Source organism: Amblyomma americanum, chromosome 11 (assembly GCF_052857255.1).
Source record: "Amblyomma americanum isolate KBUSLIRL-KWMA chromosome 11, ASM5285725v1, whole genome shotgun sequence".
NCBI lineage: Eukaryota > Metazoa > Arthropoda > Arachnida > Ixodida > Ixodidae > Amblyomma > Amblyomma americanum.
In genome coordinates, this window is record NC_135507.1 from 32,327,191 (window position 1) to 32,342,460 (window position 15,270).

A 15,270-nucleotide genomic window follows, 5' to 3' on the forward strand; every position below is an offset into this window, starting at 1 on the left:
ACCTCTATAGTCATTTGTTTTCTAAACGCACCACCATATTTACTTCAAATATTGTTCAACATTTATCTAAAACTGTTTTGAAATGCAACGAATTGAAGTTATTTTTGATTTTTGAAACTTTTTATTTTCACTGCGTCGAGCAGGCAAGGTGAGCAGGAACAAGCCTGGAGTCCTGCTTGTGGGCAGCTCTAAGGGCACTGTAGAGCGGTTGGAAAGGACGTGTGCTCTCGGGAACCAGTGGTAAAAAAAAAAAAAAGTTATGGGGCAGTGGTACGGTAGGATGACCGTCCAGAATGACACAGCGTGGATGACAGTAATGGAACCAGAGAAGAAGGTTTTTCAGCCCGAGTACGATCCCATGATGGGGTTTCCTAACGGCCGAAAGCCCCGAGGTAAAGCGATCGTCTGCATGCCTTCTCTTCTTTGACCACCTTTGCCGCTCTGTTTTAACGTTCTGCTTGCTAGAACTTGAAGATTGCTTCCTGAACAAATTCACGGCAGCACACTACTTTATTCTGTTCTTGCGGTGGTCATAGTGCAACGAATAGTCGTCTGATTTTGCACAGTTTTGCACATGTTGTCTTTGCACAGTCGTGCATGTTTTGATAGTTTCGGGTTGTGTGCATATTTTACTAGTTTCAGGTTTGCGAGTGCAATACGGGTTGCATCTTTTGACGCAGTCTCATAGCTCGCAACATTGCTTGCGTCACCTTGAAGGTCTTTCTGTCTGAAATGAAATACGATAAATTGCGCTGGAATAGGATGATAAGTGAACTCAGTGAAAATGATTTTGATGCGCTTAAAAAGCCCCACGCCTATGCAACCCGAACGAGAACAAAAAAAAAATGCTGTGGCTAAACTTCCATCCAGACGTAACGACAACTGCTAATAGAGTTTCGTCCAGAAGCACAGCAACTGCCACTTGAGTTCCATATCGACAGTTAATCTAACCTAACCACGTCAGACGTAATAAGAATGAAAGCAAGAATCATGGAGCAATAAGACTTCTAACGGTAGCATTCATACCTTCCTGAAGGGGCACACAGCTCTGGGCAATGTGTCATATCGATGGATTTATAGGTCTACTGAATGTTGCATCTGGATAGAGCTCTTGCAGCAGTTCGCATTCTGTCTATACAAGATCTCAGACACTTCGAAGGAAGAAAGCTTTGTTGTGTGTCTGGCATGCACCTGCAAATTGCATGGACTTTGCTTTGTCCAGCCTCTTTCCACTGAAAGTAACAGCATGAACTGAACTTAATTTTTTGTCAATTAAGCCAGCCAGAAGAAAAAAACTGAACTTCATTTGACTTTCATTTTGCTGAACAGAATGTCAACATGAGCGAGTTAGTATTACATTATGACAATATAGTGCAAAAGATGTGAACAGAACAGAAGGAATGTCACTAATGAAAATCTGTTGAAAGTCAGAGCTTGACCAGTGTCCCTTTACTGTGCATATGTCTTTTGTACTTCCTGGTTACAGTCTGCATTTTGATTTTGGTAAGCTGTGCAGCGCCATCTTTTACATTAAGCAACGTAGCCAGCTGGGCAAGCTGATGTGTATTCACTTTTTTACATAAACGATTGGGAATGAATGCACAGAAAAGCATCTAAAGACAGCAGCAGCACTGACTTTTTATTCATTCATACAAAAGCACGTTCATGTTTTGCGTGAAGAACGCACACACGGTGCATACCCTTGCGACTGCTGCGTGTGAGCGAAAACCACGCTTTAACTGTGCAAAAAAGGCACAATCCTTCAGCCTTATACAATGAACACAGTCGTTTAAGATAACCTGGCTTATTTTAAAATGTGAATTCTATGAAAGCCTGGCACATGCACTGGATACCTTTATTTACACTATGTCAAGCATCACCGATTTCTGAGCTGATCACCGTTGCACAGTTGCATTGCGTCATAGGACTTATAGGACTTAGTTGGTGAATGAATAACTGAAAGTGACTGTCGGTGTTGTCTTGTGCATTTCTCTGCTCATTTGTTGTGTGATGTTTTCGTTTCTGCCTTCATTGTGCCAAGCCGCCGCGGTGGCTGAGTGGTTATGGTGCTCGGCTGCTGGCCCGAAAGACGCGAGTTCGATCCCGGCCGCGGCGGTCGAATTTCGATGGAGGCGAAATTCTAGAGGCCCGTGTGCTGTGCGATGTCAGTGCACGTTAAAGAACCCCAGGTGGTCGAAATTTCCGGAGCCCTTCACTACGGCGTCTCTCATAGCCTGAGTCGCTTTGGGACGTCAAACCGCCGTAAACCAAACCAAACCTTCATTGTGCCAAGTTATGCAGGACTGAATACATAATGCATGCATACCCAAATTTCTTTTGTCCAGGGTGCTGTGAAGCAAAGAAACTGAAATCTTGCAGCAGCTGCTCAATTTGAACGTACAGTTTTCTGCGTTGTGTATTTCTTTCACAGTGGTGCATTGGTCTCGCTAACCACCAATTTTCTCTTTACCTCCTTACTGTTCAAACCTGCACTCAGTTGCGGTTTATTCGGCGCACTCTGTACATCACACGCCGCCGTGGTGAATCAGGGGTTATGGCGCTTGGCTGCTGACCGGAAATACGTGGGTTCGATCCTGACCGTGGCGGTTGAATTTCGATGGAACCGAAATTCTAGAGGCCCGTGTACTGTGCGATGCCAGTGCATGTTAAAGATTGCCTGGTGGTCGAAATTTCTGGAGCCCCTCACTACGGCGTCCCTCATAGCCTGAGTCGCTTTGGGACGTTAAACCCTCATAAACCAAACCTATAAATCGCACATGAGCATCACAAGAAAGTGAAACCATCAGCTCCCCTGATTGTCACAAGTACAAGTGCCTGCATGCAGAATGCAGTGCGTTTTGGCCACACAGTGTGACTATCTACATCCATATGTTTTGAAAACATTCTTATTTGCCGATGAATTTGTGGAGCTGGCATGATACCAGATATGTGGATGTGGGAAGCTCCTAGGCGCAATCTTCAGAAAGTAATTTTTCAGAAAACTTGTGGTAGCATTATGATTTCGAGAAATTTTCATTACATACACTTCTTGTACGTGTTTGGCCAACAATGCTCAGTGAAGGATGACTGGCTAGAGAAACAGGAGGACGCAATACTTGCGGAGTCTCAGACAGAGCATTTATTACAGCAAAAACTGTGGAAAGACAATTGTTTTGTGCTGTTTTACCAGGTACGTATTATTGTACCTGTATTATTGTACTAACCCATGGTCAGTGTAATGTAACTGTTCCAGTCTGATTGTATTAGTATCATAACTGTATTGGTCTGACTGCATTCCATTTTTTTTGCATTTTTTTTCTCTTTGCAATTGGCTCATGAGGTGCCACAGCCACACGTTCCTTCCTCGTCATTGTCTGAAGCGAGTGTGGTAGCCAAGGTGTGGCATTGCTTTAGCCAACCGCAATGTATAAAAAAAATATTCTAATAGAGTCAAAATTTAACTGTCATATTTTACCAACCCAGGGCTAGTTGTCTTCAAATGGTCATTATGGTTCATGGTGGTATGACGTCCCAAAGCGGCTCAGGCTGTGAGGGACGCCGTAGTGAAGGGCTCCGGAAATATCGACCACCTGGTGTTCTTTAACGTGCACTGATATCACACAGTACACGGGCATCTGGCATTTTGCCTCCATCAAAATGCGGCTGGGATCGAACCCGCGTCTTTCGGCTCAGCAGCCGAGCACCGTAACCACTGAGCCACCGCGGCAGCTTCAAATGGTCATTAGTTGCCTTTGATATTCTAATTGACGTCACGGCTGTAACAGGTAAACACTGACTCCTGCAAATAGGAGAGCTTGCTTTAATGCCAAAATCGCTTTTTGCTTGTGCTGAACTCTGCACCAAAAGTTCAAATGGCAGCTGTATGACTGCGTTGATATGTGTGCATTAGCTACCTGCAAGAACTCTGTGTAACTTTTTGGATCCTTTGTGAGTCATGCTTTTTTCGCAGAGCATCTCCCACTTATGTTTGAAATTGTCTGTTTGGCTTGTGAACAGTGACGTGACAAGGCAGGACTAATACTTTGTGTGTAGAGGCGCAATGCAAGGGTTAGCCTAGGTGGTGCAGCCAGCCAGCAGTGAGAACAAATTGGAACTCTGCTAGTGAGGCATGTGGTGTGGGTGGCAGGCCTGAGAGGTTAAGGACAGTGTGTTGTTGTGTCTGCGTGTACCCACCCTTCTGCACTTCCAGATGACACAAGCGGGGTCAAAGGGCAGTCTTCAACCTTTTTGAACATCATCGCTTGGCATCAGGGCTTTCTTCCACGCATTTGTGAAATTTTTGCATACACACTTGTGCTCACACACGCTCACAACTTTTGGAGCAGGATAATAGGTCTGCTATATGTAAAGCAGCTCTAGTTGGCTGAGATAGTCATCAGCACGAGATCTAGCTACTGGGGGGGGGGGGGGGGGGGGGGGGGGGGGGGCTTACTTGCCATGCTAAAAAATTGTGCCAGAACTCCTGTCTAAACTTGCAGCCTGTTTGCTTAACTGCTTTTCTTGCTTCCCTCCCAACATACAGAAATGGTGGCCACTGCAGTGGAAATGGAATCAGCAAAGATTCCACCGGAACTTAGAAACTTCTGTGCGCACAAGTTGATAGAGATGCGTGCCTGCATGAAGGCGAAGTTTCCATTTGTCACCGCCTGTGGGCATGCAAGGCACGAATACGCCGCCTGTATGCACGAAGAGTGAGTGCCATCTTTTTTGAGTCTTTTTTTCGTTTTGAGCTGTTTTGATGCTTGAGAGCCCCGTCATAAGGCAGCTTATGACAAAATTAGCCAATAAAGTTGAGTTCTGAGAGCTGGCGGAAGCAGGGATTTGATCCAGTCTAGTACGTTTTGTGACAGAATGGTGACAGAATGGCCCGATTTGAAAGCTGAAGATGTTGAAACTTCGTTGCGAGGGCTCAGTTCAAAATTTTGCTTTTTGTCAGTCGCTAGAGTTCACGATTGGTAGCGAGGTGCTGGAAGAAATAAGGGAATAAGTCTACTTTGGGCAGGTAGTGGCCGCTTAGCCTGATCATGAGAGGGAGATAACTAGAAGGATAAGAATGGGGTGGAGTGCATATTTATATATTTATTTATCACATTACCCCCAGCACCTGTTTGGCATTACAGGGGGGGGGGTTGCAACATAATCATACGACATAGTGGCAGGGAAAGAAGAAAAAAACTCATAGAAAATACATTTCAGCATAATTGGATACAAACACAAGCATAAAATCACAGCAACGTGACAAATGATTCATTAGATTTTGTTGAAACGTCTTCCCGGGGCAACTTATTCCATTCATTTATTGTTTCTAGAAAAAATGACATTTTTAGTAAATCAGTTCTGCATTTAATTTCTTTTCCTTTGAAAGTGTGGTCCCTTCTTGCAGATATATAGTCTGGCAGAAATAAATAGTGGTAAAACAAATTGTAGGTTCTCTCAAATCGTGAATGGCAGTTCACCAGTATCCCTCAAGAGAAAAGTACACAACAGCTGTACCTTACCGGTACTTACCCACGGGGCAGAAATGTGGAGGCTACCGAAAAGGGGTTCAGCTTAAATTAAGAACAGCGCAGCGAGCTGTGGAAAGAAAAATAATACGTGTAACATTAAGGGACCGGAAGCGAGCATAGTGGGTGAGGGAACAAACACTGGTTAACGACATCCTAGTTGAAATCAAGAGTAAGAAATGGGCTTTGGCGGGGCAAGATAAGCGCTGGTCCTTAAGGGCAACTGAGTGGATTCCAAGAGAAGGCAAGCATAGTAGGGAGCGGAAGAAAGTTAGGTGGGCGGATGAGATTAAGAGGTTTACGGGGATACAGTGGCTGCAGCTGGCAAAGGACAGAGTTAGTTGGAGAGATATGGGAGAGGCCTTTGCCCTGCAGTGGACGTAGTCCGTCTCTGTCTGTTGAACCGACGTTTATGGGAATCCCTCAAGGTGGTGTAGATTTGTAATAATTGAGTAATTACTCATTAGCATCCATCCTTCCATCTAGGTGCAGCCATACAGTTAAAAAGGAAAGCTGAGTGTGGATGAATGTGGTGGAGGATGGCTGTGGCGGTCACCTGTAATGAGAGCACTTCTTGCATGCTGTGAACATTTCAGCTAAGAGTTAAGTGTAGTGACAATTACGCCCATGATAATGTGCAAGCTGGCTCACGTAGTGCCAAACCTGCATCATTGTGAGTGTGTGATGCTTTACCTCGGCTGCATTGATGGCCCGCTCGCAACGTGACTGAAATGCCACGTTGCTGCTGGCAGCTGCTACTGTGTAGGTGCACCGGATACCACGCCATGCAGTCATCCCTTGCATCATGTTCATGTAACCGTGTGATTTCGGAGCTGCCTCATAACAGTTATCTCTTGGCTGCAAAGTAGTAGTAGCCATCCTGACCATCCTGCAGATGCTGGACAGTCCGGACGATGACGACTACTATGCAGAGGTTGGGAACATTGGCTTTAACAGTTAGTGCTGAAAATGTGGGTTCGGCCTGGAGCCAGTGCTTTCTCTTGAGTGAATCTTGGGCATTTCAGTGTGCAGTTCGAAAAATAGCGATTTCTTGGATCTGAGCCACGGATTCCTGTATTCAGTCGCAGTATTTTGTCAGCTGGACTGTTTCTCACAGCATGCAAAGATGACAAGACATGGCAAGAAAGACGTACGAGAATTCCAACTGTATATCATTAGTGCCTCAGGGCAACAGACAGGTATTCATACGGTGCATTCAGTGGGTACACAAAGCACGGCACTTGCCACAAATGTAGAACGCAGTTTTAGAGTGCGCACTCTTCTTGTATGTTGCTTACCTTCCTTCGCCATGAATGAACCTCCCACGGTGCATATCTTGTTGCATTGACTGCTTGAGATTTCTTAATGCTTCAGTTACTCATTTGGAGAAGCATCACAGACATGCTGGAAGATCGCACATACTGCTGTGTGTTATTAAGGCTATGGCAAGAGGAGAGCTTTGTAAACAGAATGTGCAATTCCTGGCTGAAATACGAGTCTGTGCCACTAGTTAGCAACATTGTGCCATGATCTTGTGCAAGCTACACATCATTTTTCCCATTCAGTCTGCCCTAGGCTGTGATTGAGGAGAGTGAAAGCATGCTTCGGATTGTTGCATGCAATTGTGCACTACAAAACTTGCTCTGTATCAATGCTGAGATGAGAGCAGGTGAAATTGGGAAATGTTTGCTCAGGATGGCCTAACACTAGAGAGAAACTGGCAGTTAAGGGAGCATGTATGCAAAATACCTGCACAGGACATGCAGGAACACAGCTGAGTTCCAATATCGGCATGTTGTGTGCGCATTCCTTTTCCACTGGTTTCTTTGGTGAAACATACAACGACTGGCGCAGCAAGCCAGGCTTCTTTCATGGCTGAACACTACGCAAAGAAAATTGCCAATGTGTAACGTAGCACCCCTTAGCACTTCAGAGAGAAATCTAGCCACATTATTTGGGACATTCTTGCTTTACTACACTATTAGAGCCGCCACACCTGCGCTGCTTCATGGCTAGACGACAGAATGTTTTGAGTTTGTGCCAGATAGGCTGCTGGCGGTGTGTCCTTTGTTGGTGCTTTTATCGCGAAACTCATAGGCCCCTAACGTAGACAGGCCTTGAGTTTTTGAGGTGAAGGGCTTTATGGTTGTGTGAAATTTGCTCCTCAAAACACGCGGAACTATGGGCTTAGGCATTTCAACCTGGCAGCCCCATTTCATGTTGAACTTGTTTCTTCAGCAATGTCCACATGTGATATTTGCGTTAACTGAAAAACGAGAGCTGGGAGACGCTTAGCATATCACTTCCATACGTTGAAATAGGTGCAAGGTAGAGCTTGAAGGTGCACTGTGATGCTTGTGAGGGTTGGGAGACGCAGGAGGGTGATAGTAAGTCTCCATTTGCCAGCTTGCTACTCTGAGAGACATTTCTTAGGCTCACTTTAATTCAGAGTTCCAGCTGATTTGATTTCCAGATGCTGGAAATTAGCATTTGTGATTGAAGCTGAAAGCTTTTAAAAATTTTCGCTGCAGCTGTTGAGCAGGGGACTGAAATGTTTTGCAAGGTCTTCAAAATTGTAAGCAGCCTACGCTCCGTTTCACACTTTGCAGTGTTGTGGAAGGTACTCGAGTGCAGTACATCCGTAAAAGCATACTCCTGATCCGCATACCACTTGGATTTCTATAAGCCTCGGTGAGCATTTCGTCAAAAAAATGGAGCAGTATAAAATAACATGCCTGGCATTGCAAATCATGGACAAGACAATCAGGTGTTCAGTAATTGAACCTTCTAATTATAATTTTCACTGGTGGTGTAACACTTTTTGGGCACAGGCGGAGTCAGTGCGAGTAGGCATGCCAGCTGTGTATCACTCCGCTGCATGTGACTTTTAGTATTCAAGGTCCCAGTGAGGAACAGAATGAAGGCATGGTAAAAGGTGGAATGAAATGCTGGACATTGCCGCTTGCAGTACTTGAACATTGTTGCAACAAAAGGTACTTGTCCTTACTTTGGATGTATGATAAACAACTTTTCAGGCACGAACGTAGCCAGCGCAAAGAAGTGTGCTAGCTTTAGCAGCATTGCACGCTATTAATGAAATGGAGTATAATCTCCTTGAAAGCATCATGCCTTTTACACACGCCTTCACACCACCCATCCGCCGTATTGCAATGTTGGAGTCGAACGCAACTCTTGTTTGTGCTTTCAGCTACATGATCCGCTACAAAGAATACGAGAGGGCAAGGAGACTGAAGGAAAGGGAGGAACGGCTTGCCAAGAAGGCAAAACCACTACTGCTCGAGTGAGTGTCGTCTCATATGAGGGGCACTTCCGTGGACATGAGCCTCTGTACAAGTGATAGTTTTTTTGTGTAATAAAGAGAAAGGTATGCTCAAGCGCAGAAACAAGCTGCCCCTTTTTTTCTCTTCTGCAGAACCTCTATGCTTCTGCTCTGTCAGTGTCAAATGAAATGCTATCAAGGCAACTGAAACAGCAACAGTAAAGCAAGAAGATTTTAGTTGAGGGAGACAGCATATTAGCGCACTTGATTTCCTTCTTGATGGCGTGAAGACCACTGTTGAGAAGTGGTAATTAATCGCGTCTTTGTTTCTTCTTCGGGAGCTGTTATTTCTGAATTTGTTTTTGCACCAACGTTATGCTGTTCGCATTTCCTTCGACATGTATTGACATTTATGCCACTTATCAATGGACCTCGTTAATAGACGGCATGCTGTGCTTTTGAAGAAACATTATAGAAAGCTGCAGACAAGAGCAGCTGTATAAAGTTACTGCACAGTGATTAGCCGAAAAGTGGTAATCAGTAGCAGATTTTTCAGCCATGCCTGCATGTTCTTGCTCTGTGGTTGCACCAGGCTCAGCTGTAGCAGTTATTTACAGCCATATTTCGGGGAGGCAGCAGGCTGTAGCACGGCAACAGTGTATTTTGTGCAGGTTCCATTGTTTTCGGGAGGTGCAACTAAAAGTTGCACAACTGAGAATTGCAGCTGTGCAGCACTTTCTTTCTTTCTTTCTTTCTTTCTTTTATTGATTTCCATTTTACATAATGGAAGAGGTTGAGATAAAACCTGCTACAGTGCAGTAGTAAGAGCTCTTGGGCGAATTGGTTGCTTAGCTTCGACATAACTGCAGCGCAAAAAAAGACGAACACAGTGGAAGGAAAACATTCACGACACGGACTACTGCTGCACTCACAACTGATTTTATTTTGCCAGCGCATGGAGTGTGTGCAGGTTCTGTGGCGCAGGCACACACAGAATACAGAAGGAAAGAGGAGACGTGCCAACAACAACATACAACAATTTCACGCCATAAGATACATCTTATCTTGTGGCAGAGAAAAGGTTGTATTCTGCTCTGTACAAGTGAACTGAAGTGTCACTTATGCAATAATCTCCCCTTTTCTTTATATTATAAGCTTCCAGTAGTTCATGTGTAGTTTGATCTTTGCTTATGTCTAAAATCCTTGCACTATCTAAACGCGGCAGACATTCCTTGCAAGACCTGCAATGCTTAGCAAGCTCACATTGTCGTTCTCTAAATTTTTTTCATGCTCCCTTAATCTATCGTTGACGCATCTGCCAGTCTGGCCGACATGGGTTTTTCCACATGACAGTGGAATTTCGTACACCACTCTTGACTGGCACTCTGCGTAGGGCTTGGCATGCTTTTTTCCACATCCAGCTTTGATGGTCTCCTTGCCGGAGATACGAGAGCAGGCCGATCTCCGGCAAGGAGACCCAAAGCTGGATGCGGCAAAAAGCATGCCAAGCCCTATGTACAGTACTCACGGATTGAAATAGGACATTCGGAGCGCTAGCCTTGCAGTGCCACGCAGGCATGTGGTAAACCACAGGCCGGCTCATGGCTACTGGAAGGAACAATTCTGCTTTGTAGATGTTCTCCCTCTCGCGCCATACCACAATGCACCACCTTGGTTCCATGAGCGTCTACGGGCGGCGTTCCATGAAGCGACGGCCACGCGCTCCGAATGTCCTATTTCAATCCGTGAGTACTGTACAGTGCCAGTCAGGAGTGGTGTACGAAATTCCACTGTCGTGTGGAAAAACTTGTATAACATGAACTGTTGGGGAAGTTGGTTGGCTTTTTGGAGGTTGTATAGCTTTCAACCTTCGGTGTAGTTGTGCTACCATTCGTTTCTGCATTGTCCTGTAGTTTTCTATTTGCTAGCATGGACGATGTTCTATAAAGGTTCAATTCTTTTGTGTTATGCTTTGCCTTTGAGTTGTTGTTGTTGCTGATCTCGTGCAATGAATGCTATTTCTTCATCATCAGATAAATCGACACCTCAGCACATCTGGTGGGCCGCTCTTGAAACTTCGTCCTTTCTGCATGAAAAGTGCTTGTGCAGAACGTACGCATCTTCTTTGGAAAAAGCGTTTATTGTTACGTGTAGACAGTGAAAAAGGCAACATTTACATGGCACAAGCAGTCACAAGCATCGCAAATACGACTGCGCTGCTTATTCTACAATAGGGCCTCCATTACAATAATTTTTTTCGGAATATTTCATCGCTTGTAAATGTATTTAGCCAAAAGAATTTATATTGAAGGAGCAACGTGGGGCTTATTTTTACCCTTCCGCGTGATTAGGGAAAAACAAATGATTTTCTACCTTCCATATGGTGCAAGGGAGGATGTGGCACCAGGCGATGGCGACAGCAAAGCGTGCGCAGTTTCTATATTCCTCTCCTACGTACTAGCATACGTCAATTATGGGAAAGGCTGCTAAAATATGTAAATAAATTGCTTAATTTCGGAACTACTGCAATAACAGCAGGACTTTCGCACTGAAATCAGGACTGGTGGCCCCTAAATTTGGTGTTTCTAATTGGAATCACCGGGCCTGAAAGGGTTAAACCTCATGCATTTGATGTCCACTTCTCGGTTAGTGCTGCCTATCATTGCGTACGAGGCAGAAAGGGTGTCTCTTAAAGCAGCCATGAACTATGCTGCATATTGCAGGGAAACATCAGCAGTGCTCGTAACGTGTAGGTTGTGGCTACACGTTGATACTGATACAGCACAGCACGTGGTGAGCACGCCTGCTGCTGCTGACACGTCCGGAGTAGGAGCACTGCCTTTCCTCCTGTCGTCCTGACACAATCCTGTTCGCAGACACTGGTACCCGAGCAGTCACAGTCCGGGCCGCGCAGATGTGCCCATCGCCTTAGCTATTGCTTGTTGTTGTTACGTGACTCGTCTTCTCCACAGCACGGTGGCTCTGCAATTCAGGCTGGCCACAGCAAACATCTGTTTTCCTTCACGTGCCGCAGCAGCTGCCATTCCCGCGTTGCTGGCTGACCGGCGTCACTGCACAGCTGCAATTAAGCCCCATCTCAGTGTCTTGTCGCATTATTGGCATTGTCATGGATCTAGTGCTTTCCAACTTACATTTTTGTTGGTAACGACACCTGTGAAGGGCTCTTTGCATAATTTTTGCAGTGAGAAGGCACTGTGGAAACTGTCACCTTCTGCATGCCAGACAGTGCAGTTGAGAATTCTCAGCATGGTCTGATACTAGCGCCATCCGGTGCAGGGGATGCTGATGAGGAGGCTGAAGACAGCCTTTGCTCTCTGGTGGTTACACAAATGTTGACGTAGATCTCGTTTTTGGCCATATTTTTCCACCCAATACGAGGCACTTGCCTGCTAATATGTTGAACGGTCTATCGTGGAATGTCAAGAGAAATTCCGCCATCACACTGTTGTTCCTGCAGATGTCTCTGGGAGCAGTGGGGAGGCACTGTATTTCCTGCTAAAATTTTCTGCTGAATTTTTGGCACTTGAATTGGCTTTTCATGAAATTCCTTGCAATGGGTCGCTGATCATTGTTACTATCTCTCAAAACCTCGAGGAATGACCTGTTGAGCCTTTCCCTTGGTGTTTTGTACCCGGCCATGTGAAAGAAACACACCTTCTCTGGGTCCCAGGGCACAGCATTGTTTTCTCAGTTGAGGCGACTGGCTTGGTCAAATTGGCGCTCAGTGCATGTGTTGCTTATAGTGTTCCTAAACTCATTCTATTGGCCATGTCCCATTTCCAACATTACCAAATTATCTCTTCCCAATGCCGAGATCCCTTGCTTACTACCGCTGCTTACCACCATTTAATGTAGCCTTGGAATATCTGTTCGTAAATATCCTGACAGTGTGAAGTGTCGGCGACTATACTGTGATGCAGAATCCTCCGTCTAAATTGTTATTTATGCATATGTGGGTTCATAACGACAAACCTTTGTGAACCGTGTGGGGAAGTTGATAATTAGAGCATCGCATGCTCTATTGCCTGTGGTTTGCACTTCGTAGAGTCACTTATCTGGAGATCCCCTCTAAAAGGTTACGTTTGAATCAGTCAGTTTCGGTTCTTTCCTTCACTGCCAGCATCTGGGCATGTGCATTGAATCCAGTTTGTCAGATGGCACTGCTGCGAGGCTGCCAGTAGTAAGTGGCCACCTCATTTCGGCAAGCTTGTACACCGTTATGCCCACAAATTTTGACATTCAAGCTTGAAACAGAATTGCAAGAGATTTGGGTTTTGGGAAAACAGTTGTTTATAGCCATGGGCAAAGCCATTAGACGGCAGACTCATGGAGCTGTAGCACCTTCTCTCTACACTACACTACATTAGTACTACAGTATATTACTCTATTACTACACTACATCACACTATTGCCCATTAGGGCTGGCAGTATGGTAGCGTGCCTGTATGTTTAGAGCGCAGCTCATAAGCACCTGTTTGCGGGTTGAGCGCATCGTTGCCGTCAATGTAGCGGAGCCAGACCATAAACAAATGAATAAATAAAAATAAACATTGTCGCAACTGGGATTCGAGCCCGCGGCGTCGTGAACAGATCAGCTCCGCTGTGTACGAGCATTAGGCTATCGCTGCAGCTGATCATGCCTCATGGTAAACTGCAACACAATCTAGCGCTGTGCATTGCACATCGTCGTCTTCTTCAACTATCAGACTATTGTACACATTCTCGCGCACTGTGCATTGCATGTCGTCGTCTTCATAAACTAATACTACTATCTAATATCGTCGGCGCGTGTCAAAACAAAACAATGAGCCTATAGAGACTTGAGAGCACTAGGCTAGTGCTGCAGCCAACCACGCTTCGTGTTGAGCTGCAACAGACATTTGTGCTGTGCATTCCACATTGCCGTCTTCTTCATCTATTACTGCTATCACTGATATTGCCGCCAGACGTGCTGACGACCCAGCAAAGCAAAGCAGTTAGCTTAGAGAGCGTGAGACACCTACCCAGCTGAGCTCAAATTTTGCATTAGGGAGAATCGTAATCATCCTTAGAATTTTCCAGTGAAACGAAAAAATGATTCAGAATAAGGGAAGACCCATATCACAAATTTTAATGTATATTTTCTTTTTGTATATTACAGTACAAATGATTTGAATTATTTAGCCAATTATACACATGGAACAAGGTGTAGGTTGGTTGCTTTGTGTTATTTAGCATGGTAACTCCTTTATGGTCATTTGTCTTAAGGCCTTTATGGGGTTACCCTGGTCTTTGATAAAAAATTTTTGTCAACAAAATCACTGTTATTCAATCTTAAGAAAAGATGTATATTTGTGTGCTGATTTTAAATATGTAACTTAATTTCATGTCAAACAAGTCTTTGTGCACTTAGGCAATAAGTTATGTGATTGTTTGGAGAGAGCTTTTAAGAAATATTGCTGCAAGGAACTTGCTTAAATGCATGGCATTACTTTTTCATGACATCAAGGAATGCAATAAGGGTAATATTATCATCCTGCTTATCATAGAACTTATAGCCTTTATAAGTTGCTACTTCAGAAACAGTAATAGAAACTTTTCTTCCCGTTTTTAAAGTGGCGACTTCAAAAACCTCGTAACTCAACTTCTATGACGAGCATGATGATAATTTTACCCTTACTGCATTCTTTGATGTCAAGAAAAGCCAGCGGTATGCATTTCAGCAAGTTTCCTGCAGCGAAATTTCTTAAATGCTCTCTCCAAAAGACATGCACAACATATGTTATAACTACGCAAGGATTGTTTTATATGAAATTAAATGACATAGTTAGAATCAGCACACAAAAATACATGTTCCCAGAAATTGCATAATTGTGATTTCCTAAATAAAATTTTCTTCAGAGACTTAAGCCTCCCTCATGCCTCACCCAAACACATTTTCATGAAGCCCACTGCAGTGATACCACTGGCCACTACTAGTGGTCTGCTAGTTTTTAACACCATGATAAAGAAGGAAGAGCATTTGTGTGAGCCAAATGTAATGGATTGTGCCGAGTTGCAGTCAGGTGAAAAGGCACTTCACCAGCTTTCTCTGTTTTGCAGTTCCGTTCGTTGTGCAGTGGTTTGTTGTATGCACCATTCAGCTTGTACACAGTGTGTGTCATGATTGGAAAGTCATTTTCAAACAAGGCATGTTACTTATGTGCACAGCTATGTTATACAACTGGTACTTGAAAGGGTGGCGCTGCTTCTAGCTACGTAGTCCTCTTAAAAATTATACTTCAGTGCCATAGGAACCTCGCCACTTGGCAGTAGCTTTGTGGCTTTGGTATTCAGCTTTCGAGCAGAGTTTGAATCTTCGCCACGGCGGCCACATTTCAGTGGAAGCGAAATGTGAAAATGCTCGTGCGACGTCAGTGGGTGTTAAAAGAACTGAAGATGGCTGGAATTCACCTGGAATCCCCC

At 44.6% G+C, this 15,270-nt stretch overlaps 1 protein-coding gene across 1 annotated transcript; it reads left to right on the forward strand.

The window, feature by feature from the left end:
* The first annotated feature begins 151 nt into the window (after window positions 1-151).
* Window positions 152-8,932, forward strand: ND-B18 (NADH dehydrogenase (ubiquinone) B18 subunit). Its single transcript, XM_077642318.1, has 3 exons — window positions 152-392; window positions 4,544-4,712; window positions 8,734-8,932. Exons 1-3 carry the CDS (start codon window positions 260-262, stop codon window positions 8,828-8,830), a joined length of 399 nt encoding a protein of 132 aa, XP_077498444.1. The 5' UTR covers window positions 152-259; the 3' UTR covers window positions 8,831-8,932.
* The last annotated feature ends 6,338 nt before the right edge of the window (window positions 8,933-15,270 follow it).